The following is a 27,903-nucleotide window of genomic DNA, read 5'->3' as shown; positions in this document are numbered from 1 at the left end:
CCAGAAGAGAATTTAATGGAGCGAAGTCGAAACTGCGTGAACTCCAGGTGGACTACGCCATGCTCTACCCGGCGAGGCTGAAAGTCAACTGGGAAGGCAAATCCACACTGCTCACCTCACCCAAAGCAGCAAATGAGTTCATAAAGAAAATCACGAGCCACCGGAAACATGATCAACGATAACAGCAAGATCAAGAAGGGGACTGACAACAGAGAGAATGCGGCTTACCGACTAACCAATTTGCTGGACAAGGCGCAGCTATACGTTGGGGATGGTACCAGCCCCTAACTGGTGCGAAAAATGAGATTAAGTATGGCATCAACGGGGAAGGATTGATTGCACTGAAACATTAACTGCTACTGAATGACCTGCTCCCCAAGTCAGGTATGTTGAACTGTGCGAACTGCTTGGTGTATATGACATGCCAAGGTTGGAAAGCAGAGCAGGAAACGGTCGTACCGACAGCTCTTCACTAAATACTGAATTATGTTGTCCATTAACACCATATGTGACTAATGCACCCTTTGGTTTAAACGTGCATAACCTGACCCAATGTTACTCATCAGCACAGCGAGGCAATCTCTGGACCTACAAACTTTTCTGTTATAGACAGTGTTGATATAACAGATACTAACTATTGTTGATGTACAAAGGTGCCAAATACTAATGATCTCCTACTCCTGCTATGGTATGATGAGTCACAAAACTGTACTATACCACTATTCGGTCACATGGCCCAGATAGAACTGTTATAAATGTTACAGCTTCATACGCTCCGCATTGAGGCGCTCCCCCCCTTTCTTGTAACTGCACAACCATAACGATTTACATAGCGTAAAATATCTGTGGTAACCCGTATATTGCAAACTTCATATAGTTACGCTAGACATATAAGAAAATACATGCATGTTATAATTATGTTTATGCACCTATTCGCATTTCGTTGTGGCTATGTGGAACTGTTGCTACAACTCTATTAGCCCTGGACAGTTGTGTGGACATTAAGCACTGTTCTAGCATTCATGGCAGGTAACCTATGACCGTGTACGTTTAAGTAACCGTCCACGTTCGTTATCTCGGACGGGGATGTGCAGTCCAGGCGGGCCCCAACATGGGTGACCCCCACCACAGTTTGCATATTAATGGGATGTTCATTACGAGTATGGCCTCAGCAGGTTTGGGCTGCTGTTGTGGGGCGGGGGGAGGGTGGTGGGGCTGTTCTTGTTATTTATAGATCGGACCGCTTGAGATGCATTGCCTATAACCGGTTGTACCACTTTTATCACTACAACCACAAAAACCACTTGCATTACACTTATAAGCTACTGAACTTCCCCTTAGACGGGACACGGAGAGCGTATGCATTTATGTACGACCCCTATCATGGTTAATCCCGTACATCAATCCAGAGTCCTGAACGTCCTCTCATGGAATATTAGAGGCTACGCCAATCCCAAGAAAATTCGTTGTATATTTGCCTGTCTAAACAGATGGAACATAGACATAGTTATGTTTCAGGAAACGCACGAACCTCCACACACACACATGCCCAAGTGGGGCGCAGATGGGCTGAATCAATGCACTGTTCGAGATATTCATCCTATGCTAGGGGTGTTTCTATTTTGGTTAAAAAAGGCACGAACTTTAAAGTGAACACGACAAAAATAGACGACGGTGGGAGATATGTCATAGTGCAGGGTGACATACGTGGTAAGCAAGTAACACTAGTTAACACCTACGGACCAAACACGGATACCCCGGAATTCTTCCGAGAGATCTGGCACTACCTAAACACGACTACTGATCAGACAATACTGTGGGGCGGCGATTTTAACATTGCTCTGAACGACGCCCTTGATAGATCAGAAGGCACAATGGAACATCACACACGTGCTAGAACTGAGTTGCTAGACATCATGCAAGATCTATCCCTACAAGATGTCTGGAGGGTGAGGCATCCTGAGATTACTGAAGCGACACACACATCGATAGCCCATGCTAGCTGGTCGAGGATAGAATATTGGTTGGGGACGGCTGACATTTTGCTATGGACAAACGCAGTCACTCACATGCCCAAGACATTATCTGACCACAACCCTGTCAAACTGTCATTTACCATCCCTAATTTCGTACCACCACCATACAGTTGGCGTTTCAATTCCACTGCACTTACAGACCCACTATACGTTGATACCATCGGTAAGGCTATCACAGATTACTTCAGCCTTAATGCAGACACCACGGAAGACGCGGGGCTTCTATGGGAAGCATTTAAGGCGACCATACGGGGAGTCTGTATAAGTACAACCGCCGGTATACTAAAAGACATCCGAGCACAGATCGCGCGATGTGAATCTACGCTCCGTGCTTTAGAACGACAATACGAACTAACCCCGACACAAAGCATACTAAGCGACATTAGGACTACACTCACTGAGCACCAAAACTTTGCTGCTGACGAAATTAAATATCTAAACAAGCGTCATGTGGCTAGAGCATACGGGGAGGGTGGCAGACCAGCAAGGGCCCTAGCTACCAAAATATGCACAGGGCACAAACAACACATCATCACAAAGGCTGTTGGTGAAGATGGGCAAACTCACACCGACCAGGCAGGCATACTTCAGAGCTTTGTACGCACTGATCAGGACCTATATACCTCACGACCCACTGCCTCACAACACGAAACACTACAATACCTTGATGATATTGCTATTGACAGGCTGTCGGATAATCAGAGACAATACTTGGCCCAACCACTGACAAAAGAAGAGATTGCTGAAGTCATAGCATCTTTACCGAACGGGAAAGCACCGGGGCCTGATGGATTCACTTGTGAATTCTATAAGACCTTCAGCGAATTACTGTCCCCATACCTAGTAGACATGTTTGGAGAAGCATTAGAAGCCCAGATCCTCCCGGCAACATTACGAGAGGCTGTGATTATAGCATTATTGAAACCAGGTAAAGATCCCGAGACCTGCACTTCCTATCGCCCTCTGTCGCTCTTAAATGTCGATTCAAAAATACTAGCTAAAGTCCTTGCCACCCGATTACAACCGCTTATGGCCTCCCTAGTTCTTCCAGACCAATCGGGATTCATCCCCTCCAGAAACACCACGCACAACACCAGAACATTATTTGCCACCGCACATTATCTTACACCATCCACCAAAGCAGCAGCGATCATGCTGGACGCTTCTAAAGCATTCGACTCTATTGAATGGTCGTACCTCATAACAATATTGCATAGAATGGGTTTTCCACAGCTCTTCGTTCAATGGGTACAGCTACTCTACACCAAATCAGTGGCTAGAATTAAGATAAATGGTTACATGTCGGAGACCATTGCCATAGAGAGAGGGACGAGACAGGGTTGTCCCCTGTCCCCTCTCCTATTTGCACTGTCACTGGAACCGCTAGCCTGCATAGTTAGACAGAAACATCACCACCTTGCACTCCAATTCCCGAACAGGCCTCTGCATATATCCTTGTATGCGGACGACCTGTTATTATATGTCAGAGACCCAGCTGTCAATCTGGACCCACTCCTAAGAGTATACATCCGATTCGGTGGATACTCAGGATTGCAAATAAATTGGGATAAATCCTCCATATTTCCACTGACTGACTCCACCCAAGAACATATGACGGAATACCCACTAGAGTGGCAGACCGACCCTATCCGATATTTAGGCATTTGGTTCCACCGAGATCCAGAGGTGGTTATTAGAACCAATTATGGTAGGGCGATTGACACACTTGAAGATAAAATCGCAAGATGGATCCAACTCCCGCTGTCGCTGACCGATAGGATGGCGATCGTGAAAATGGTAGTGCTCCCTAAATTGCTTTACCTTTTCAACAACATTCCGATACAACCACCGAGAGAGGTTTTCAAACGCATCACATCCATGATCTTGACGCTCATTTGGGCAGGTAAAAAAGCACGCATAAAACTAGACACGTTAACTCTACCGGTTCACAGGAGAGGTTGGGGGGTACCAGATTTTTGGTTGTACTATCTGTGCGCACAGGCCCAATTTGCCACGCATTGGTATCACACGACGCCATACTTGACTCATGTGGCAGTGGAGGAGGGAGACGCGGCCCGATCCCATTGGACGCTATCATAACGCATAACAGACCACCACTCCATAACAAGGATATTAACACGATAGACACTACCAATGCTGCCTGGAGAACACTAGGCCCTATGATGCGTAAACTCCCACTCTACGCTCCAGCACTGCCACTACATCATCACCCACATCTATCTGTCACCAGCGAAGAAATGGGCATGGGCCTATTAAAACAAGTGGGTTTATGCACAATGGGTGACGTCTATAAGGACGGAGTCTTTCTAACTGATCAGGACTTAGCCTTTATTCATAATCAGACGACACTCTTCCGCTTTACTTTCTATAGACTTAAACAAGCGATGAAACAACATTTTCCGACATTCCCGAACGAACTCCAGACGATGGACACCCTACAATTGTTGATCACATCTAGGAACACCTCACATCTGGTCTCGCGACTATACACACAAGCACAGACGGAACTAGATCATAGGGCTACCAGTGCACTGGAGAAATGGAATGCGCTTTTAGACACCCCACTTACAGATAAAGAATGGAAGGCAACATGCACACTCACGAAAATGCTAACGCCAAATGGCAACCTAAGTATAATCCACTTCAAATATCTCCACCAGGTCTATTACACTTCGGCCCAATTATATAGATACGGATTACGCGAAGAAGCAAGATGTAAAAGATGTGGCCATGACCAAGCAGACTTTATACACCTGGCTTGGAATTGTGTAGCGATACAGGCTTACTGGGCAGCAGTGACCGAAAAACTGACCGACATGGTAGGAGTGCTGATTGAATGCACGGTTACCAGTTGTCTATTAGGCCTGCTGCATAACGTGAAGGCGACGCGCCGTAAATTCTGCGTCATAGCATTATTACTAGCCAAACCCAGACTATCGATGTGTTGGGATAGCTCACACACACCCCAAGTCAAACTGTGGATGCAAGATATAGCGTATTGCCAAGATACTCTAAGGACATACGAGGAATCTCTACCACTGAGATCTAGACCCAGAGACTACTGGTCATACTTCACAGCATACTTAAACGCACCATTAGAGGAATAAGGGGCACATAACATCACTGATATTAACTAGTGGCAAGCATGTGTATTACTGTATAGTGATTTCACATATACCGAGTTATTGACGTGTGGAGCTGGTGCTGGAATGATCAAGTTAAGTTAAGTCATTTGTTCTTTAAATAAAATTAGACAAAAACTGAGACCAACTGATTTTGAAAACGCAGCCGGTCCACAGTGGTTGTAGGAGACTTGATGTGTACTTTAACGTATGTTATGCATGCAATCTGCTCATGTTCATCTGCTTCAATAACACGCCGCCGGCCTTCTCTTGTAAGGTTGTGGGCGCTACGCTGTGTAACTTGTGTGCATACTGACAATAAAGGTCTTGGAACAAACAAAAAAAAAAACAAACAAAAAAAAAGTTTAGTCAACACAGGGAACTAAGCAAGCAAACCACAATGGAAGATAAACAAGGAGGGGGCAAGCAGCGACAAGTAAGAAAGTGGAAGGACGTGTTCCTCACTTTGCAGTTAGAGAAAAACAGGCGCACTCAGGGAAATAGCGTCTGACATTTGACCTCAGTCGTTAAATAAACAGTAAATGAGACAATAAGAACAAGAATTACAGCCCGGTTTATGTAAAATCTCAGCGAGTGAAAACAGAGCACTTGTCTGAAGTGCTCTTAGAGAAAGAAACAAGACATTCCTAAAGCAGATGCTAAAATGAAACAAGTTTAAGGCTACAAGTTATGGGGCGGTGCTCCGTGACATGGCACAACCCACGAAATGGAGGAACACATTGGAAAGATTAACCACTTGGAAGCAAGGCTTTTCAAAGGACACTTGAAGAAACAAATAACAAGCATTTACAATGCAATGGTTTTGCCTTTGTTAAAGTTAGAGCTATTGGCATTGCTCTTGACATTTTTATTTATGTTTTTTTAACATAAATAAATGGCATTGTCATTTACAATGTCAATAGCTTAATCTCTCGCAAATGCCACACACAAACACCCACAGAGAGCCCCCCCCACACACACCCACACAGAGCCCTCCACACATACACTCACACAGAGCCCCCCATACACACACCCACACAGAGCCCCGCCCACACAGAGCCGAAGTATGCTACATTTAATGCGAGTCACAGGGCTTTCTACAACATCGTTGATGAGCCGTGAGACAGTAGTGACATTATAACACTCTGGCTTTAGATCTCATCCACAGAGGATACCAGACCCTTCTGGTGTGCATTAGTTATCATTCTGCGCAGTCTGTATTCGATCCATCAATCTCGGCGTCACTGGAGAGCGCGTGATACCCGGAAAAATAAACTGCGCGCGCATGACGCAGCCCCCACCTCCCAATCCTGACAGGAGCCGTTCAACACCCCCTCCGTACACTGCGCGAGCCTCCGCAAGAGGCTGATGTGGCGTAAAACAATGCAGCATTGCAGCTCTGGTGACCCATAATAACCTCCTGGCTCGCAGGCTAGCAAGGCAGCTCAGCGGGTCAATGCGCCCACTTAAAAGAGGTCGGCGCAATCGGCATGCGAAAAATTCCAGACCCAAGGGCCGACTCACTCATTTTTAATGTAGATGAAATAAGTAAACGCCCGATCAGTTTTACTGCTCGAGAGTTTGATTTTGGACTTGCTTTACAAAACCGGGGAAAGTGCGTCTATATTTGATTGCTATTTATTGAACGAAAAATTTTGTTTTGCTAATAAATCTGAAGCCATTTGACAGAAATATATAATTTTACAACAAACACAACCAAACTGCTGTTGTATACGCAGTCAAAGCGACCACGAGTAAGGTTACTACGCTTCAGAGCGCTGTGGAGGCAGGGTCAGAGACAAGGACCAAAAAAAAAAAACTATTGAGTTAAATAGTATATTTTCTTGGTCTTTCTCTTAAACGTAACAGCATACACAATAGAACACAAACACCATACGCGAGACAGGAATGTATGTTAAAGTAATCTGTGCAAATGTACTACTGTTCTAGTGGTAAAGCTTATTTGGTTAATGCGATCACTACAGAAGTCTGTCTGCAAACAGATGTACAAGACAAATATGCAGCAACTATGGGTTGTATATAAATTGAAAAACTTCCACTTAAAGCCCTGATTTATTAAGAATATCTGATCTGTCACCCTTAATTATATTGTTTCGGTGCCAAAAGAGGGGTTTTATTTGAACATGGTTGGCCTTTTCAGCTCACACAAGCTATGTGGAAGCAGTTCCCCGAACAGCAACCAAACCTAGTGTCAAGCCGAGGAAGTGAGCCCCCCCCCCCTGTGGGTATTAAGTTTCCTTCAGTACTAATTAACCTTACCGACTGTTCATCTATAAATCCGTCCCAGATCACTTTGCGCACCTGCTCGTGACTGATCTGCTTTCGCCATGCTGTTTCATAAATCGGCGCTCGCGCTGTGACAGGTGATAGCTTAAATGTGGATGACATTAGGACGAGAGGAATGGCTAGTGATGGGGCCCGGGTCGGTAGATCATGCGACCGAGTAAACCCGGCGGTGTCAGGTCGGTTCGATTATATTTAACACATCCTGATGCCAATGCAAACATGCAAATTATTTTATTTCCCTGACTGCGGGGGCATAAAATATTAACTCTCCTCCGTTCTGCTAACAGTCATTTTAATATTCTAAACTGCATTCGTTTTCCAATAACTTTTTCCAAAGCTTTTCCTCAACGTAAACGCTCAGACTTGTGCTGTAAAACTACTTCTAAGAAGGCGCTTTTGCACCAAATATGCTGGCATTCAGAGATCATTTATAATAAAAACACTGGCCCCTTTCATTTCTATTTTAAAGCTTCCCTCGCAAAGACAGGTGACAGCAGCGTGTGCTTCTTTGCCAGCACAAAACAGTGCAAGAGGGCTCTGTTACCACTAGCCAGGTGACCCCTCTTCCTCGTATCACTCACACTTGCAGACGTTTCATCAGTATACAAAACCCACAATGTGGCAAATATTGTAAATTGTTGAGCTGTTATCAAAACAGTAACGCAAAGGATAAAACCAGTAAATGTCACCAGCCCTTGCACCAAGAGGAATTGCCCAGTTTTGGAGGAATTTATAGAAGAGCCTTGAACACTTCAAAGTGTAAATTATCGTAGCATGACATTAATAACATTATTGAATTCGGATATAGCCGCTGAGAGGCATTGCATTACCAGATGGTCTCCCATCCGAGAGATTACCCGGCCTGACCCTGCTTAGCTTTCTTACGGGCCGGTAATAGCAGCATCAGACCCGCAGCCTGCCTCCTTGCTAACGTGCAGCGCACCATTCCGCAGCGGGAGCAGGCACCGCAACCAAAACTAAAGTCCTGTGCACATTGCAGGGAGCTAAGAGCTCCTTCGAACACTCCTGAGTCGAACCCGGCACACGCGCCACCGGCTCACCTTAAAGAGCAGCGCCATGCCGACAATCATGCGTTACTTTAATTTAGCAGAATCACAACACTGTTGTTGGTCAACAGCAAACTGAGATAATTGAAAATACTGATCTCCCACTTTCGCTCAGATGTCGGGAGGCGGGACAGCGTCTCCTGATTTCTCCCCGGCCGACGGCAGTGAAAGCATGGGGCAATGCCGGGTGGGCACCGGCTTGTGTCAAATAAACAATAATCGAGGCAGTGATTGATCGCGCGGCCAATCGCATCGCGGCTCCAGCAATGACGCGGCGCTCGAGAACCACTCCTAGCGCGGTGGCACTGAGGGGGCTCGACCGCCTCAGCCAATGGGAGGGCAGCTCCTTCGTTCTTGCTCTCCGCGGCCCCGGCGAGGTCCTAAAGTTATTCTCGGCCCCGGGCAGCGGCGGCAATCAGGGAGGCAGCGTTTGCACCGTAGTAGGAGGCGGCAGAGCGCTCGGGGTGCCATTAGTGCCTTTTCCAGATTCGGGGGCGTTCCCGAGGGCTTTTGGCTGACGTAGCGTGACGTCGCCAAAAGCCAAAAATTCTCGGGAACGCCCCCGAATCTGGTCCGGCATTGACGGACAGGCCCGTCTCCCAATGGCTAGCCTCCATTTATGGAGCTAGCCAATGGGAGGAGGGGGCTGTTACCCGACTCCACACACAGATCATAAGATTTTTCCTAGCGCATGCGTACTTCGTACGCATGCATTTGCTAGTCAAAACCTAAAAAGCAATGGGCAGGCTGCATGCCCTCAAACTATGTGCAAGATGCCTAGAAGAGACAGTACAAGCACCGTGTGGATTAGACCTAAAAAGAGGCCCGACAACAACACTCAAGACAATTTTTTTCTACTTCTTATCCTATTGCTTTAAGGCCAATGTGCTACTATTAACTCCTTTAACCATTCCAAGGGTTTGCAAGGGCTTTACAAATGATGTAAAAGCCAAAAAAAACAAGATGCTATCCACAAATGTTAACCTAGTGAAGAGTTTGGCTTATGGAATTAACAAATTTGAAGGCATGACAAGATGGCCAATTGGGACACGAAATTGAAGGTAATTCTTTTCAACTTTTATTTGTGGATTATAAAGGCGGACTAAAAGGAAAAAAGGAGCGAAAATTCCTGATATTAAGCTTGCTTGCTTTAGGAAATGATTGTACATTAAAGGAGGGGATGGGTACAGAAGAGCATGTCAGTTCTGCATTACAGAGTGACATTAAAGACATACACAGCAGACATCCTCCAGAATTTGGGGGCCTATTCAAGTTTGGATACTTTGCGATCAAGAGTCTGGCTGAGCCAGGGCAAAACACACAATTATTTCATGAGTCTTTTTGCTCAGAAGGAGCTCCTTTGCTGACTGTGCTGGACAGCTGTGCTACAGTGGCCAAGCTAGTTTTGCAGCGTTACCAGTGCGGTCGAATTTCTGGCTACAGCCTTTAGGCGGAACATAATCAATGCATTTGTTATCAACCGTTTTTGCATACACAACTCTGGAGCATCAGAATGGTAAAATGTAAGACTATATAATTTGAAACAAAAATCATGGCATCATTTCGTCCCAGAATGCTCCTGCCCCTCAAGGGTGTGAACCCTAACCCAGGTTGTCACATCACCACAGTACAGAATATTATCTCCTCACCTAATAATGCCAACCCTCCTCACAAACAACCATCTCTCTGGCAACTACCCTCCCCAATATATAACCAAACCAACTCTCTCCTCTGATCTTGTGAATGACAGTAACAGCACCACTCCTGATCTAGTATCTAACATTATGATGCCACTCACAACCTCTACTATTCACAAATATGAGAAGACCCCTCCATAACAGTGCCCTACCCAGACAGGATTCACTACACTTCTTCCAATCCCCAAACGCTCTTCACACCAAGCCACACACCATACAGCACTACACATCAATGACCAAACAGCAATCCCCCTGTCCCGGGGCTGCCCCAAACCTCTAGTAAACCCTCACCTCCAATACACCTCACACATATCATCCTAATCAACTCAAGAAAACCTCTACTCTCTGATCAAAGCTCGACGAGTTAAAAATAGAATTACACCTAATGAGGGTTGACATACAGAACCTACTTCATATTACTTCTAAGTTAGAACACAAGGTTTTGTACCACAAAAAGCAGCATTGGACTCAGAACTGCGGACAGCCTACAACCCGAACAGTCAAGACCCCTGCAAACATCAGGACCCCTCCACCTAAATGAGGCTGTAAACCAAATCTACACTGCACCTCTCGACCCAACAGATCCACTCAGAACCATTCGTCACTTGTTGAACAACGATATCCTCTCCGTTCTTGCCAGTTACAACCAAGCACCTATAAAGCAAACGGTGCCTATGGAAAAAATCCAGACAATTATCACGCACCCACACAAAGTTTCTCATCACAATTTTAGGCCCATTAATAAATCTAACCTCAAACTAGTCCCCATATCTCCTTTACCTGCATTTATAACTAAAACTAACCTAAAATGTGCTTTACTCAACTGCCGACCGGCAGTGTAACATGCTGCTGATATTGCGGACCTCATCCTCACTCTAAACCTGGGCCTCTAACTACTCACTGAAACATGGCTTAATGAATGCTCCTCCCCCACACTGGACCTTCTAGCCCCTCCCAGCCATGACCTCATTCACTTGGACCGCTTTGGACGTCCCAGTGGTGACATTGTTTGTATCCATCAGATCAAACAGTCAATAAAACAAACTCATACTGAATCACCGTCCTCCCAGGATCAATATCTGAACTGCAGACAGCACATTAAGTAAGCTGCTCATGATCTACCACCCACCTGGAGACAGACAGTCATCAAACAAACTATGGAGATCATCTCTATCAACAACAGATTGCACAACAGCCAGATTTGTCTTGGCAATTTCAATATCTTTGAAAGGACACAAATGACCCTTTGGTGAATAGCTTCAAGCCCTTCCTTTACAACTTCAACTTGGTTCAAGCATGCAATAACCAGACGCATAACAAAAGGGACACATTACACCTAATAATAGTAACGGAGAGCACCAGCCAAATTAAATCTGTATTACCATGCGACTGGAGAAACACCTTTGCATCATGTTCTTCATAACAGAAAGGACCGTTCTCTCCAAAGAACAACCAGTGAAAGCCAAACGCTGGGTAAGAGACACCAGTAGTATCAACCCTCTCAAAGTGTCTGTTCTCAACAACATCCTATCTCCATCCACTACCATCTCAAACACACTGGACCTCACTGATCCCTATATCGACTCCATGTCCGACATCATGGATGCCCTTGCAGACAAAGAACTGAAAAGTCCAGATTAAAAAAATCCATCCCTTGTGTCAATTCCAGCCTCAATGAAGAACGTAGCTCACTGAGATCAGCAGAAAGTTCATGGAGACTTTCACCCTCGATGATCAACCTCACTCTACTGAGACAAAGTTGGAAAATCTATAACTGGCTTATCAGAAGTTCCAAAGCATCTTTCTTCAGAAAACAACTCAACAAGGCCACAAACTGTCGCAATTTTGTTTTTAAAATCATCAAAAATGAAACAAATAGGAAATGTAACCTCCTTCAACTAAAAAGTCAACTCCTCCCAGCAACGACATATTTGCCGCCTCCTTTATCAAGAAAACAAACCTCATCAACGATGACCTCCATAACACCATGAAGCTCTTGTCCCTCAAAACCACTCCATCTCACTCTTCCATATCACCCCTGCAAGCCCATCCCTCAATCCCAAACATAATGCCTCTTGGTCCTTCTTTTTTTTTTTTTATAAACTTCATTTTTGAGTTTACAAATTAAAACATTTGGCATCAAATCAATATATGTAGGCATATGTCTGACATTATCAGTGGCTTATAAGGCAAAGGTGGCATCCGGGAGGGAGATGCACAGTGGGGAAAAGGAGAAAATCATGTACAATCATATCACAGTGAGGGAAGAAACCGGGCACAGTACTAAAGTCCACTGCCCACCGCACTAGGGTCAACTCACCTACCCCCTATTGTGAGTAGACCCCCCTGTTATACCCAACCCACTTCCCTCCTCACTGTCGGTAGCTCTTGTTCCTTCTTTAAGACTTTTGATGAATAAGACATTTTAAAAATACTGTCTTCTCTGAAGTATTCTAACCACTTCATTGACCCCCTTACCCTCTAAACTCCTTAACAAGATCCAACATGCCCTGCTCCCCTTATGGACTAATTTCATCAAGCCCCTCTATCACAAGGCTCCATACCAGAATGTCTAAAAAAGTGGCCACGTTACCCCTATATATAAAAAAAATTAAAAACAACATCGACCAATCAGATGCTAACAACTACCGCCCAGTCTCCAATATCCCAACTCTGGCCAAGCTTCCGCAAAAATGCATACATCAACATCTATGCAATCATATTAAGCAATTCCAACTCCCCGATCAATACCAAATAAGGTGTCAGACTGGGTCATAGTTCCGAAACTGCAATGCATGTTGTTAATGCCCGGAGAATTCTTGACTTCAATGAATCTTGCCTATTAATCCTGCTTGACCGGTCAGCTGCGTGTAACATTAACATGGTTAACCATGACAACCTCCTGAATCTCCTAGAGTACATGATGGGTCTCTCTGGCACTGTATTATTTATTTTTAGAGTTTTCTATAGCGCAAACCAGACCCAATGTAGGGTAACAGAGCGCTTTACATAGTGCGCAAGGGAAGAACAGCACAATTGGTAACAGCAACACAAACAAAACAAACGCAAAAAGACATGATATCAAAACATAATAAAGTTCGGTGGATAAAGGTAGGGTAGGGAGCAGTTCTGCAATAGAGAGTCAGTTCAAGCTTGTGCAAGCCATATCCTCGATATATCAAAGGAGGAGGAGTAGGATAAATGAGTAGAATTTGAAGCTGGCCTGGTGTTTCTGCGGATATTATCCTAGGAATTTGCTCATCAGGAATGATTTTGCTACCTTTTTGAAGAGTGGGGCGTTGAGGCGATTTTTCTGTTGGATGGCGGAAGAGAGTTCCAAATTCTTGGCGCCGCTCCCGAAAATGCTCGGTTGGAAGTTTTAGTCTTGTTGAACCTTGCGGGTTTCAGGAGATGATGGTCTGTGCTCCTACAGTGTCCGTTTCTCCCAGATAGTGTACGTTTTTGGGTTAGGAACTGCGGGGTGTTGTGGTGTAGCGCCTTGTGAGTAATGCAAGCAATCTTTAAGTGAATATGAGCTTCATAGGGTAGCCAGTTGAGTGCCTTCAGGTGTGGTGAAATGTGGTCAAATTTCCTTGATCCTGTAATGGGTCTTGCTGCGGCGTTGAGACAGGCTTTTAGGGGTGCGGTAGAGATTTTGGGAAGACCTGAGAGGGTGGAGCAACTGTACTCTAGCCTTGAGATGACTAAGGCCTACACTGCCGTTTTGAGGTCAGGGATCTCGATAAATGACTTCATTTTTCTGAGATAGTTGATGTGAAAGCGGGCATTTTTGGCCATCAAGTTAATGTGAGCTTGCATGTTAAGGTTCTTATCCAATGTGATCCCAAGTGATATTGTGGAGTCCACCAAAGTTGGCGTGCAATTCAGAGCAGTGATCATTTTGGTCCATTCCTTTAATTCTTGTTTTTATTGGGGGGGGGGGGGGGGGGGCGTTAAAAAGATTAAAAGAAATTCCGTTTTTTGAGAATTTAGCTTAAGGAAGTTGGTCGTTAGCCATTGTATGTTTTTTTCAAGAGCTATATTCATTAACTTTATCTCTTCTATGGAGGTGATTTTTTAATGTAAAGTTGGGTGTCGTCCGCATACATGTGGTAGGAGATGCTCGCCTGCTGTAGTAGATCAGTGAGAGGTTCGACATATAAGTTGAAAAGAGTGGATGACAAGGTAGAACCTTGTGGTACACCTAGAAGGTTAGGAGAAAGGATCTTGTCGGTCATGAATGATTGGGTTCTATTTTCCAGAAAGGATTTGAACCATAGAAGGACACTGCCAGAGAAGCCCATCATGTCTTCTAGTCTTCTTAGAAGTTTGTCGTGGTTGACCATATCAAAGGCAGATGATAGGTCGAGCAAGACTAGCAAGCATGTTTCATTGCTGTCAAGAGCTAAGAGAGCATCATCTACTATATGTAGGATGGCTGTTTCAGTGCTATGGCCAGGTCTGAAGCCCGATTGGTGGATGTTCAATACATTAAAGTTTGTGATGTGTAAATTCAGTTGTTACTGAACACATTTTTCCAAGACTTTAGCTAGCATGGGAATGTTGGTTATTGGTCTGAAGTTGTTGGGGTCAGAATTGCTCGATGTCGGGTTTTTTAGAATAGGAGTAACTTTACCAGATTTTAGACAGTCCGGGATGAGACTTTGTGATAGCGAGGTATTCATGATCTTGGTTCATAGAGGGGATATGATATGATAGATGTGGGGCAGTCACTTTGCTGGACAGGGTTATTGAAGTGGTTGTTGAGTTTAGTAGTTGCTAGTATTTTGGTGATATCATAAGATTTGAAATTGGACCAGTAAAAGTTGTCACAAGGAGTAATCGACATCGCCTCAATAGAGTTTAGTTTAGAGATGAGCCAGTCTAGCGTGGTACTTTTTGAGTGAGTGGGCTCTGAGATAGCTTGGATCAGGGAGTGGTCAGTAAGGAAGGTTTTAAGGGCGTTGACTTGTTTGTCCGTTGTTCTCCCAGTGGAGATTGAAATCACCAAGGATTATGTCATTTGAGTGGGGGGACGAGTTTGTCGTAATGATTTCCATAAGTTGTTCTGTGAAACTTATGTTTTGTCCTGGAGGATGGTAGAGTATATGTAATTTAAGGGTGTGTTTGCTTGGTGAGTTCACAGAGACTCCAAGATATTCACAGGAGTCCAGGAGTTCTGAGTGAAATTTTGAGATGGCGAGGTCAGATAGATGAATGCAGGCTACGGTCTGTCTAATCTAATGATGTTGAAATCTGGGGGGACCAGAAGGTCAAGGCATGGTGAAGATGATTCCTTGAGCCATGTTTCCGTAAGGATAATTATGTCCATTTTCAGGCTAAGGATGAGGTCGGCAATGTCAGAGGCGTGTTTAGGGGCTGAGCGGCAGTTAAGTAGAAGGCAAAAAATCTGGTTTCCTGGTTATCTTGGTTCGGGGTTATAGAGTGAAGATTATTCCGGTTTATTCTACTATGGATTGGATGTGATGTTCTGCATGGGTTGATGGGGACTAGGGGAATAGCGTATTCCTCTTTGTCTAAGACATAGTCGGATGGAGATTCATACAACCCTAATAAAGATTGTATTTCCTGGTCCGAAAAGGAATTGTTGAGATTGCGCGTGCGCAAGTATCGATTATCTAGAGGCAATAGTTCTCTTAATTCCTACACTACAGATCTCAAAGAGTTATGATCAACCACGCTCTAGCCATCCAAACGCCAGTCACAACTCGTGTTCCTCAAGGCTCTTCACTCTCACCCACCCTGTTAAACCTGGAACCCAAGACTGAAATTCTCAAATATCTCATACCACATGTATGCAGATGACTCAATTTTTATAAAAATCACCTCTCCAGAAGACTTCATCATCCTCAATAACACCCTGACAAAAACGCAACACTGTCTAACTAGTAATAACCTAAAACTGAAAACTCTCAAAACTGAATTCCTCTGACTCTCACCAACCAGCCACACTCCTAATGTCAAAGAATGGCTCTCACATCAAACTGCCTTGAACTTTACCCCACATATCATGACCTAATCCAAATATCTAGGAATAATCTTGAACAATCTTTCTATGCATGATCACATAAGCGCAGCCAACAGGAGTGCTAACTACCAACTCCACGCAATAAAGAAAATAAAACCTTTTCTTCAGACGGCAGATCTCAAGACAACGGTCCAAACACTAGTGATCTTTAACTAGAGTATGGTAGTGCTACCCTCGTAGAACTATCCAAAGAAAAACTGGCACCTCTGAAGGCTACCTTCATCGTGGCGTCTAAACTTATCACAGGCTCACAAAAAGCGATCACATCACCCCAGACCCTAAAGTATTGAACTGGCTACCTTATGAAGCAAAGATTCATCAAAAAATTGCTTGCATGACTCAAAGCCCTTCACCACAAAACTCCAACCTACCAGGCCAAGAAACTCGTCCTATCAGGCAAGAACAGATCGTTAGGACGCACAGGTTCCCGTCTACAGAAGCCATGCAAATTCAACAAAAAGAAATCCTACAAGAGTTCCTTAGGTGAAACTTTGCAATTTGCTTCCTCCCGAGACCAGATCCAATGTCTCAACTGCCATGTTCAAACAAGAAGCAAAATTTCCTACTAATTAACAGATTCCACCCCCAATGAAGAGGCATCCTTCCCAGACTTTAGTGACTCTTTGACTATGTTGCTTCTCTTTTTTAGTTCCTTTCTGTTCCTCCACTTATGTATTACTCTTGTATATTCTCCTTGTTTTTCCCCCGATGTACAGTGCTCTGATACTCGAAAGGGTCATGTTGCGCTATATAAAACTCTATAAATAAAATTAAAATGAATTGTTACTTTTAAGAAAAAAACTCTAGGGGGAAACATAGTGAGTTAGCATTACCAATGACGGCAAGCTACTGTCTAAGAAACTAGATAAGTCAGCCATTCCTGCATCTGGGTGGAACCCACTACGGAAGAGAGGAGTATTTCAGTTTTGGTCACTCAAACAAATATGAGACACTGCTCAAACCACACCTGGCAGCTGTGTCCATTAATAAAAGATTAGTTACCCATAATAAAATACCAGGCCTTATCACATACATCTAAATATCTAATAAGTACTGATCAGTCACCAAGGAACAGTGCCAACCAGAGTTTCCATCAATGTTAACGCCCATACATCATAGCATAAGCCCAATTGGATAGCTGACACTATCACTCGGAGTCAGGTATAAACATTCCTAATACGGGTTTGTGTTCACAAATTATTCTGGACTACTAGTCAATAGGTGACATATCTTTAGGTCCAGCAGTTATTGGTTGCATGAGAGGATTAAATTCTGCACTATCATTCCAGAACATGGCGTATTTGATCGAGCCCGGTCTCCTCAGGAAAAGGACATTTATCCAAGTCAGGTCCCAAAAATCATTAAAATGTTAATAAACCTGCAGGTCTGGTGACCTAAATATTCTCCTCGACCTAATTATAATGCTCTTGACCAATAAACTGTTTTCAAATTACGTGATCCCGGCCAAATATTTTAATCCCCGGAGACGCCATTTTCTTCTTTAACACACAAGAGCACCTTCAAATATGCAAGTTTAGCATGTCTGCTGTACATAAAACACTTTTGTTTCGATTAAACTTTTACTCCATATATATAATACAAATCAAGCCACATATACATTAACAGCATTGTCATCAGGGAAGGGGCAGTAATGTTTCTCAAATCAGGTTTAAAAACTATCACTTTTAATAAATATATACCTAAAGCATGAAGTGGTAGCCCACTCATTTGCAATCAGCAGATTTCCCATTGAAATAGCCACAAAATTTCCCAGAGACATGCTACTTACTGATAAAGCTTTATAGTGTACAAACAATGTTTAGAAATTAAGTTTCTGCAAATATTTATCATTTGCACATCCCCAAGTAAAGTGTTCTGATTTGTTTTGCTCCCATGTAAATCCTTGTTTGCATCGCACTTTGGAAATACAAAAAGACTATTATTTCGTAATTTCTTATATATTTTGAAATATTTGTACCATTCATTTACAAGCTGTTTAAATGTTGTGTGTTAGAAAAAAACTAACATCTTACGGCCTTTTGTTTCACAATGATAGTCAGACATCTCAGACCGGCAGGACTAGTAACTTGAATACACTACTTTACCTAACTGCAATGTACTTGACCCGTAAACTAGTCTCATCCAGATTGTCGCGCAGTTCACTTTACAAAATCCTCTAACTTCAGTTACAGAAATAAAAGTAAATGTAGAAAGACAAACTGACTTTTGACGTGTTTCTGGAAGCGGAAAAATGTGACAAGATAACAAGATCTAAAGGCATCTTTATTGTACATTAACTTTGTGAGCAACCAGATCATCCGTTGGCACCGCGCCATAACTGACGAGTAAGGCCAAAAAATAGCTGGTTTCGATTAAATCTGGCTTGCTATTGCGAGTGGGCTAGTGGATTTTGCGAGCCCTGCAAGATTTAAAGGCGCCTATACTACTCATTCATTGTCCGAATGACCAGAACACCTGTTCCTTTCCAGTTTAAGTTCACTCGCCAGAACAGACGAGTAGGTCCAATAAATAGAGTGACCTGATAAAATCAGACTCGCCATGGTGAGTAATTTTTTGAGGTCTGCATGCTATTGCAACCAGAATTTGGCAACAACAAAAGAAGAGCTGTCAGTCATTGGACTGTTTTTGTGATGTTAACCACATATTCAGTGACTCAGCCTATATGAGCACAAAAACACTCATGTTGCGTCTTCTATCTTTCTTTCTAAATCTATGCCACACTATTTTTCTGGAGGAACAGTTATACAGGTAAATTGGAAAACGTTATATAATCTGGATACCCATTTCTTGGAGTCTGGAGCTACAGTTACTCGAGTCAGCAATGCAAATAAAGGTAGCTCCACTGCAAATGATATGCAGCACTCACTGCCGGCTTCATTTTATAGTAAATAAAAGTGTCTAATGCATTGGTGGCACGTTTCTGTCTATATTGGTTAGGGTCAAGAATACTGTTTATATTGTTGCATCATCTTAAATTCAGTCACCCAAGCTTGGATGCTAACACTAGCTAAAGCAGCTATTTGAGTATTTTCAGAATCTCGGATGACTCAATCCAGAGGGTTCAAGGTAGAGGATGAAACGTGCAGGAGCAACACTAAGCCCTGTGGGGCAACTTGAGGTAATGGAGCAAGACTGGATAAAGAGTTCTCCATTTTAATCACCCGGGAGAGATTTTTTTATATATTATTTCCACCAGTCTAGAAAATTACGTTAAAAACCATGCACCCTTTTAAGGTATGAATAAGGAAATCACAATTCGGTCTCAAACGCCTCTGAAAAGGTCAAGTAATATCAGCAAGGAGAAGTCTTCTTTGCCAAGGACTTGCAAATATCATGGATTTGTTTCAAATGATTATTAACATAACATTCAAGTATTTTAGCTAAGGGTAGTCCAAAGTCTGGTTCAAAGGTAGCCAGCAGACATTATTTTTTAAGGGGTTGTCATGTGATCCGCAAAAATATATATGTGATGTTACCTACATTATTTACTTACTACAGTTGCTCTTGTTGATATCAGTCTCATGTAATTTGCTGTTCTACAGTAATGTTCTCCAATTCTCCGGTATCCAAATGAGCTATATATAAATATGTAAATTAAAATAAAAGGCACACTAAAGCTGATTTTTCAGATCCAGAAGCAAAAATTGTGACATTGTTGCCATCGATTCTTGCCTTTGTTTCTATTTTCATTTTAGAGTCTTGATACCCAGCCTGTACTTGTCTGTGTACCTTTGTTCTTCCTTACAGGTGCACACCAGAAACAGTTCTTGCCCAGCTAGCAATTAACTCACCCTTAAGTCTTGGATTTTGGCATTGTCACCGCTACCTACACTAAGGTAGTATTTAATCAATTTCCAATGTATTGTGACATCCTATGGGGTATTCTTTATGTTACTACTCCTGTGGGGCAGTTGCAGTAGACTAGAATTTGGGACCGTAATGCAAGACGTCAGACTCTGAGGGTGTATGTAGGCCGAGAACGTTTGTTTTATCCTTCCTGTAGTATTTAGTGTTCAATCTATCAATATTGGTGCTCTTCATTTGGCACTGACTTCCAGATAGCCTGCTAGCTAGGTAGACGGGGTATTGGAATAGAGGACCTCATAAGTGTGCAGCTGACCTTGAAGTTGAGCCAGGCTTGCAGGGGGATCTGGTGTAGATCCTATAGCACAAGGGTGATGTGATTTCTTAAGCCCCTTGATGAACTATGCTGCTGCATGAAGGATGCCACGAAGAAGGGTGGTGCCTCCATCTAGGTGGAAGAGGACTATAGTTTTACCTGTTGTTCTGAGGTCTTCTCCTAGATGACATAGTTTATTTTTTAGGAGAGAGAATTGGAACAGTGTTGGGCTCCCAGGCAACATGTTGTTGGAGTTCAAGTTGAGGGTGCATAGAAGGGATTTTACCGGTTCTGTCAGATGGAGTGTGAAGCCTGTTAGGTTTAAGTTGAAGAGTTATGACTGAATCAAAGAATGTTGGAAAACAGAATGAATTTGGTCTTTGTGGGGTTTAGCATCAGGTAGTTTAATGACCTGCAGGTTTGGATGCTTTAGAAACAGGCTTATTGGTTGAGATAGAGCTGGGTATTGTCAGTATACTGTTGAATCTTAACATTGATGACTTCCAATTGGACATAAAACGGATTAAAATGATGACCGACAGGATGGAGCCCTTTGTGAACACCTAAGTTGCCACTTGAGTTATATGATGCAATATGATCAATAAACTTCCAAAGACTCTGTAATAAAAGGCATGTGGGAAACTTCTGATTATCATTATTTTGAATGCATCTCAGACATATTTGCTATTTGTTTGAAAATCGAGACAACTTATGACAGCAGTGATTGTTATTAAGTTCACAAGATTATGTGATGTCCCCCAAAACTCCAGAAAGTGTGTTACTGTATTCTTGCCACTTAACAGACTGGGGGCAAAAGAATTTCGGCGAAAGGTTTTCTGTAAAAAAAAAAAATCATAGGACTAATTTGATTGGCCCAAACTCCTTCTGTTTCTTCAAAATAATTGTATTCTATCCAATGCCTCTATTTTTAAATGTACACTTTTTTCTTCCTGTACTTTTACTAGGTGATCACTTGAGCAAAGAGCAACCTTATTTAATTTCTAACAGTATTGTCAACTACATTACATGTTTGTACTTTCTTATGACTGTACTATTTATGTAAAGCAATTTTTTGTTAGGCGATGAGACTCATTCATCTGTCAAATTTAAATGAAATTATACACCTCTAAACCTTTGTTGTTTGATATACACAATCCCCATGGCTCCTTGTAGATTCATGAAGGCTGTTCTTGCTGAATATTAGTAAACACTCAACAACAATCGGAATTCGAGAACGTCCCTTTCTTTGAAGATTTCCTCTTGAGTTTGGCGACATAACGTGGAATAATTTGCTGGATGGCCCCTTTGCTTGCTTTACCCCATTATTTTCACAGAGACCTCAATAAAATGGCTCATGAATAAATGTGTTTCTGAGCCAACTAAGCCACAGCAGAACTGATATAGAATAAAAGGCGAGTGAAAAAAATAAAGAATTAAATAATGGGGTTATTAACCTACAAACATGGAGGGCGGGGTCCTTACAGAGCTCCAAATACTGTGTCGCAGGCCTATTAAACTACACATATGCAGATGGCCCATGTCACGTCAAACAACTTTAGCCCACTCTAATGCTTTATCCAACACAATATTGAATTCTATTGCCTGTAGTTTCAAATCTCACACTGCAAGTGCATGTGGTTATTGTGTCAGTAAAAATGAAGAGTGTTTTGCCCAGTTGTAAATATGAGCATTCTCATGTGCCACAGATTCCTTAAGTAAGAAGCTCATCCAGTTCAGTTTTCTTCTTCATATTCTTGTAGTTCGTATATCTCAGGACAAGACGCAGAATGCAAAGAAACACCTGCAGAACCTACTAACGGGCATGAGAACTCTGAAAAAGCTGTGTGTCGGGATAGGTCAGTGAAATTGTAGTATTGAGTATATACTGAGACAGGACCACAGAAAGTGAAGGTACTGAGCACAGAAATGAAGTGTGATGATACACCTCCAGGGGTATGCAACCCTTTAAAGTTTAAAGGGAGGTTTAAAATAATGTTTTGAATAATAAACAATATTTCGTGATGGGGGTATTTTTAAACCAATAGCACAGCACACGTGGATTTTTAAGCACTTTATCGTGAAGAAACAAGTCGAATTTCAAGTTCAAGAGTGTAAAAGTAATTTACTGAACATAAAACTAGACAGGTGAGGGAGGAAGGGAAAATAAATAAACAAACACCTCACGGAGACAAGCCCATAGGGCTTGAATTATAACAATAACGTCTGTTATGAAGTACCTGATAATGCACCGGGAGAGACAACAGGGCCATTCGTTGGTTTTGACAAGGGTTATTGAGGCAGAGAGAATGCGAGAGTTAGAGGTGTTGAACAAAGGCTGTAAAAGGGAACTTCTCTGAATTGGGACTTCTATGTCGGACATGGGGGAGGGGTAGCGCATAAAAGGGAGGAGTACTGAACGAAATAGGAGGTTGAGCCTCACCCACGGGCTTGTGTCCCAGCATGGCGTGGAAGAGACAGACCTCTACTTCAGGGCTCCAGACTACCGGTTCCTCGACCGGCGGAGCTGGCGGATCAAGTGGGAGGGGAGCCGGCGGTTTCTCCGCACCTCCAGTTTCCGCTTCGCCCATGGTCGGCCGTTACGGTGCTATTCAAACCTGATAGAGGCGCGAGGACGACCAAAGCCCCGTAAATGCCTTGGGGTTCCGCAGCTATGCACTACAGATAGCGAAGAAGGACTTGTACACCCGTAGCCATCTTAGAATGGGACTCATTCTGTGCCAAAGTGGTTCACATTACCGTGTTACACTGTGCCCTGCTTGCCCAGTATTTAATGCGATTTTATATAGCGCGAACATTACCCGAAGGTGTCAGTTCTAGTACGCTGTTAAATATCCTCGTACCAGCACGCACACAGATTGAGTATCTTGCTTTGAGAATTTGGTCAGCCCACTGCGGAGCTAGCTGGAAGTGCTCAAGTGTAACACCGAACTAACCCCGTCCTAAGATGGCCATTCTTTAGCAGGTCAAATTTGAAGCCATCTTTGAATGGAGCGTCATTCTACGCTGCCACCCTAAAAGAACTCGCGCAGTACCTGTGATCATTATATTAGTTTAGCATATTCGTTCTGTCAAAGTCTTGAGCTAATTTACTAGTGAAAGAAATACGTGTTGACAAAACTTTACAACATGACTACAATACATCCTATGTTGGTGATAAATTATACATTTTGTGCAACTATTAAGAGTTCAAAATTATAATAGGAAGGGACTCTGCTATTTTTAAACTACGTTAATCCCTTATTTATATCTGCCAAGATTTTATTACATGAATGTTAACTTTTCAGAACAGGGAAGTGTGGGAAATAAAAATAAAAAAATCGGGGGAATTTATTTTCCCCATCAGTCCTGCCATGTACTACCCATCAGGGGTTAGACTAGCACATTTTAATGCTGGTGTCCGCATCACTGCATTAAAATGCATTTGCCACACATATAACTCCCAACACGCCATTGACGTCTGTTGAAGAAGAGACAATTTCAGGCAGGAGACACCTAAAATAAAGGCTGAATCAGGGTCTGTAGGCATGTAATGTGTAACATTTCAAAGGCCATATGTGACACTGTATCACAAGGAGAACAAAGCAATAACGTGTACATCAGTGATACTCAAGGTATAGTCTGGGGACAGCAAGCAGCCCTACTGACCTTCACATGCGGCCCCTGGCAGAACTGCACTGGGATGCATTTTATTTGACTGAGTAGTAACATTCAGAAAGATGTTTAATGAACGGCAAGCATTTATTTACATGAACTGAAGTAAAAGAGAACCAGCAAATAAGGTTACCTGCACCACTTAATTATAGGAAAGCATTATCTTTTTGGAAACATTAAGGGCCAGATGTAGAACAGTTTTTAGCAGTCGCAAATGGAGAATGGGGCCATTTGTGACCACTAAAACGGCTTGTGGAATGTGCAAACCCTATTTTGCAAGTCAGTAACCTATGGGCGACTAGCAAAATAGGGTTTGCGAGATGCTGTTAGGAAGGGAAGTTTCAAGTACGTACCTTCCTAATAGCGAGTCGTAGTGGCATGTATGAATATTTTGCGACCGGAATGCAGTTGCAAAACATTCATATATTACAGACTCCTTGAAGAAGGTGGTAAGGGGACCCCGAAGGGACCCCTTCCCTTTTGTGAATGTGGGCATCAACTTTTTCAAGAGCAGGCAGTGGACTCATAAAAAGTTGAAAGAAAACTTTTTTTAAAAAAATTAATTCCATTTTCCTTTAAGGCAAACGGGCTGACTTTCGAAACAAAAAATAGCTTTATTTGAAAAGCAGCTCAAGACATGGTGGTCTGCTGATCCCTGCAGGCCACTATCCCTGTGAGTGCAGGCCATTCCCAATGAGTCACTAATTGCGACTTACCTCATCAATATTGATGAGGTAGGCCATTTGCAACCCCATTGGGAATCTCTAAATGTGTCTGAGACACATTAGTACATTTCATTTTGTGGGTCTCTAATCGCGAGTCGCAAATAAATCGCAGTTAGGGTCTCGCAAAATAAAATGGTCGTACATCTGGTCCTTGGCAACAAACATGCAAAAATAAAATAAATTCTCATCAAAATTCAAAAACCTGTATTTCATTAAATCCAGATGCATTTCGCCTATTATATCAGATTATATCCGTGCATTCAGAAGGAATTTTAAACATGATAGTTTAAAAAAAATGAATATAGAAACATTTATGCCTCTGCCTACACTATCAGCAATACCAAAAGTGAACTGAGAGACAAGTCAGTTGTCACATAGAACCTTCTGGGTGTTCTGGGTTGGTATTATACACGGACAACATTATAGTTTATTAAACCAAACACAAGAGAGAAGGTTTTGTACAGCGCATATCCTGAACTCATGTATTTCAAGGTACTCTTATTTGTCATAATGAAGAAAAAGGAAGCAGAGTGAAACTAGACAATTATCTAGGATCGCACAATTTGTTCAAATAGGGAAGCCAGGATTGATCCCAGGTTTTCTGGTTTCACATTGTGCAATTCTATAGCATTCCAATTCAATAATCAATTTACTTCCTTTTTACAATTGAATCTTGCAAACTAGCAATAGCCCCCATCTTAACTCCTCTCCTTACAAAGCCCCACTTCCACCATGCTGACATCAATGCTGGCCTTGGGCACACCACAGACCACACTTTGCTGCCCCTGGTGAAATGTTTGCAAGTACCCTTGGTCTACATAATGAAACACATTTCAGAAAGACTTTGAAATGTGTAGCTGCATTGTGTAGCTTGGGCATGGTTCCTCATATTACCGTGGTTCCCATTGTCACTAGCATATCTGCCAAGTTTCCTAGGACCATGTGTGATGAACTGCTTCAGTGCAATTATTTTCCCTTTAAAATATGGGATTTGCAGCCTTAGTTTTATAAAATAATAAACAAGATTACATCTTCATGAATTCTAAGATAAAACTTGGACTGAAGTAGTAGACCTGGACCTAATATACTTGGCAGGGATGCACTAGGTTTTACTCCACTTCTCAACGACAGAGAGAGAATGAGAGCAGTTCGTATTGCAAGAGCTAAGGAATTATTGTGCACCTAGTGTGCAATATGCAAAGCTCTAACTATACACACACTATGCAAGACCAGTGCGCCTATGTGCAGCTGTCAATCTTTTAGCACCATATGCATGAAGAGTGAAGATTTCTTGGACTCAAGGTAAGATGCTACCTGTATTTCAACTGCTACTGCTGCCTCATGCATGGGTTGCAGCTTTCACCTTTTTTGCATGCAATAACGTGGAAATATCAGTTTCTACACCTGTGAAGTTTTGAAGCCATGAAAGGAAGGCCAAAAGTTAAGGCAGCCAAATGGATAGTGCCTCACTGGTCTTCACCTGACCCGGAGAATTCTGTAAGTGGAATTCTGACAACTTTGCATATGTAGACGGGAGAACTATCCTCTTAATAAAGGCATACACGAGGCTAGGAAAACCTGGCACCTAACAGAAATAAGGGGTATAGCTATAAATTGTGCAGCAGGTGCAATGGCACTAAGGTCCAGAAACCTGAAGGGCCCACAGAACCATGAATATTGCTGTAGTTTACTACCAAGGCAGCGGTCATTAGGTTCATTTTCCTTCCTTGCACTGGGGTACATGGCACCTTTGCTAAGGTTCTGCTAGAGACAGTAAGAAAGTCCAACCACCAACTGAGACAACAGCAAAGAAGCACATACATATATCAAAGACAGTACTGAGAAGTTCACAATCACCCCAGAAACAGAAGAAAACTCGAGACGCCCCCTGGGCACCTGGCATCCGATCCACTGAAGTCTAACAGCTCAAGTTAGCAGCTGCGAACCAACCAGAGAGCACCACTGGCTTCCAATCAAAGTTAATAGGAAAAACTTGCTCAACCAAAGGCAGCAGATCGACATCACATCTTATCAGAACATAGTGCGAAGTGTCTTAGACCTACTTGGCCATTAAGTGTACTGTAAAGCTACCAGGTGGACCCATGTGACGTGATACGCTCGGCCAGTACTGTATTTTTACCCAACGTCTCTTACATTATGGGGTTTTAAACCCATTCTTTATCTTATGATGGAAAAGCCATGAACAGTGTGGGCAATAGACCCTTATGTGGCTCTGCAATCTTTGTATCTGTGATTGTCCATTTATTTATATGAAGACTGGGAGGACATCATTACAGTACAAAAGGTGTACTGCCCTTCTTTATAAAAACAAATGTATCTTTCTCACAGCAAGTGCACCAAACGAATATTGCAAGCATAGCAAGTGCAGAGCCAAGTTTCACCAATCAAGCATCGCATAGAGCAACTGCAGACCCTATATTTCTTCCACAAAAAGAAAACACACTTAATGCAAGAACGCTATTCCACTTTAAGCACAAATGTTGGAGGACACCTCTTTTAAGCTGCTGGGCTTTTGTGTTAAAATCGTTTTTAGCTACTTGAGTCCACTTGCTTCAATGGAAACAAGCACTACAACTCCCAGAGAGATCAACAAACTTAAACGAAAGCACAGAGCTTAAAAAGTGTATTCCTCGTTACAATGAGTAGCACGGAAACACAAACTAAAGCACTAATATCAAGTGCATTATCTGTGTTAATGAAATTAACATCACAGACTGAACAAACGTGCACAACAATCCTCCTTCACTAAAAGTTAAGATCTTTTAAAAAAAGCTCTGGTAGACTCTATGAGACACATTTCATGCTAATAACAAGTGAAGAGCTGCTCTTCCAACACAGAATGCTACAAGAGTCTAAACTTCTTTGCTCATGCTCAACACAACCCCTTTCATTAAGTACAGCCAGACCTGGTGAAATTGTCGGACGTTGTTCTTTCTACTCTCACCAGTACCAGATCCATCAAGTTTGTCAGTTCGTCAAGTTTGCCAGTCCCATGCATGAGTTGACTGTACAGTTCGGGTTTTCTATTTGCATGCCGGGAATTGT

General features: G+C 42.7%; 1 protein-coding gene across 1 annotated transcript in view; it reads right to left on the bottom strand.

The window, feature by feature from the left end:
- The window catches only part of MRGBP (MRG domain binding protein), a 123,916-nt gene extending 100,760 nt beyond the window's left edge, over window positions 1–23,156 (bottom strand). Inside the window, exon 1 of the mRNA XM_086932829.1 lies at window positions 22,881–23,156. Coding sequence (XP_086788955.1) covers window positions 22,881–23,028 — 148 coding nt within the window. The 5' untranslated portion in view covers window positions 23,029–23,156. The remainder of the gene's footprint in view (window positions 1–22,880) is intronic.
- Window positions 23,157–27,903: the final 4,747 nt, after the last annotated feature.

Source organism: Lissotriton vulgaris, chromosome 7 (assembly GCF_964263255.1).
Source record: "Lissotriton vulgaris chromosome 7, aLisVul1.2, whole genome shotgun sequence".
NCBI lineage: Eukaryota > Metazoa > Chordata > Amphibia > Caudata > Salamandridae > Lissotriton > Lissotriton vulgaris.
Note: the sequence above shows the minus strand (reverse complement) of the source record. Positions and strands in the feature narration are given on the sequence as shown.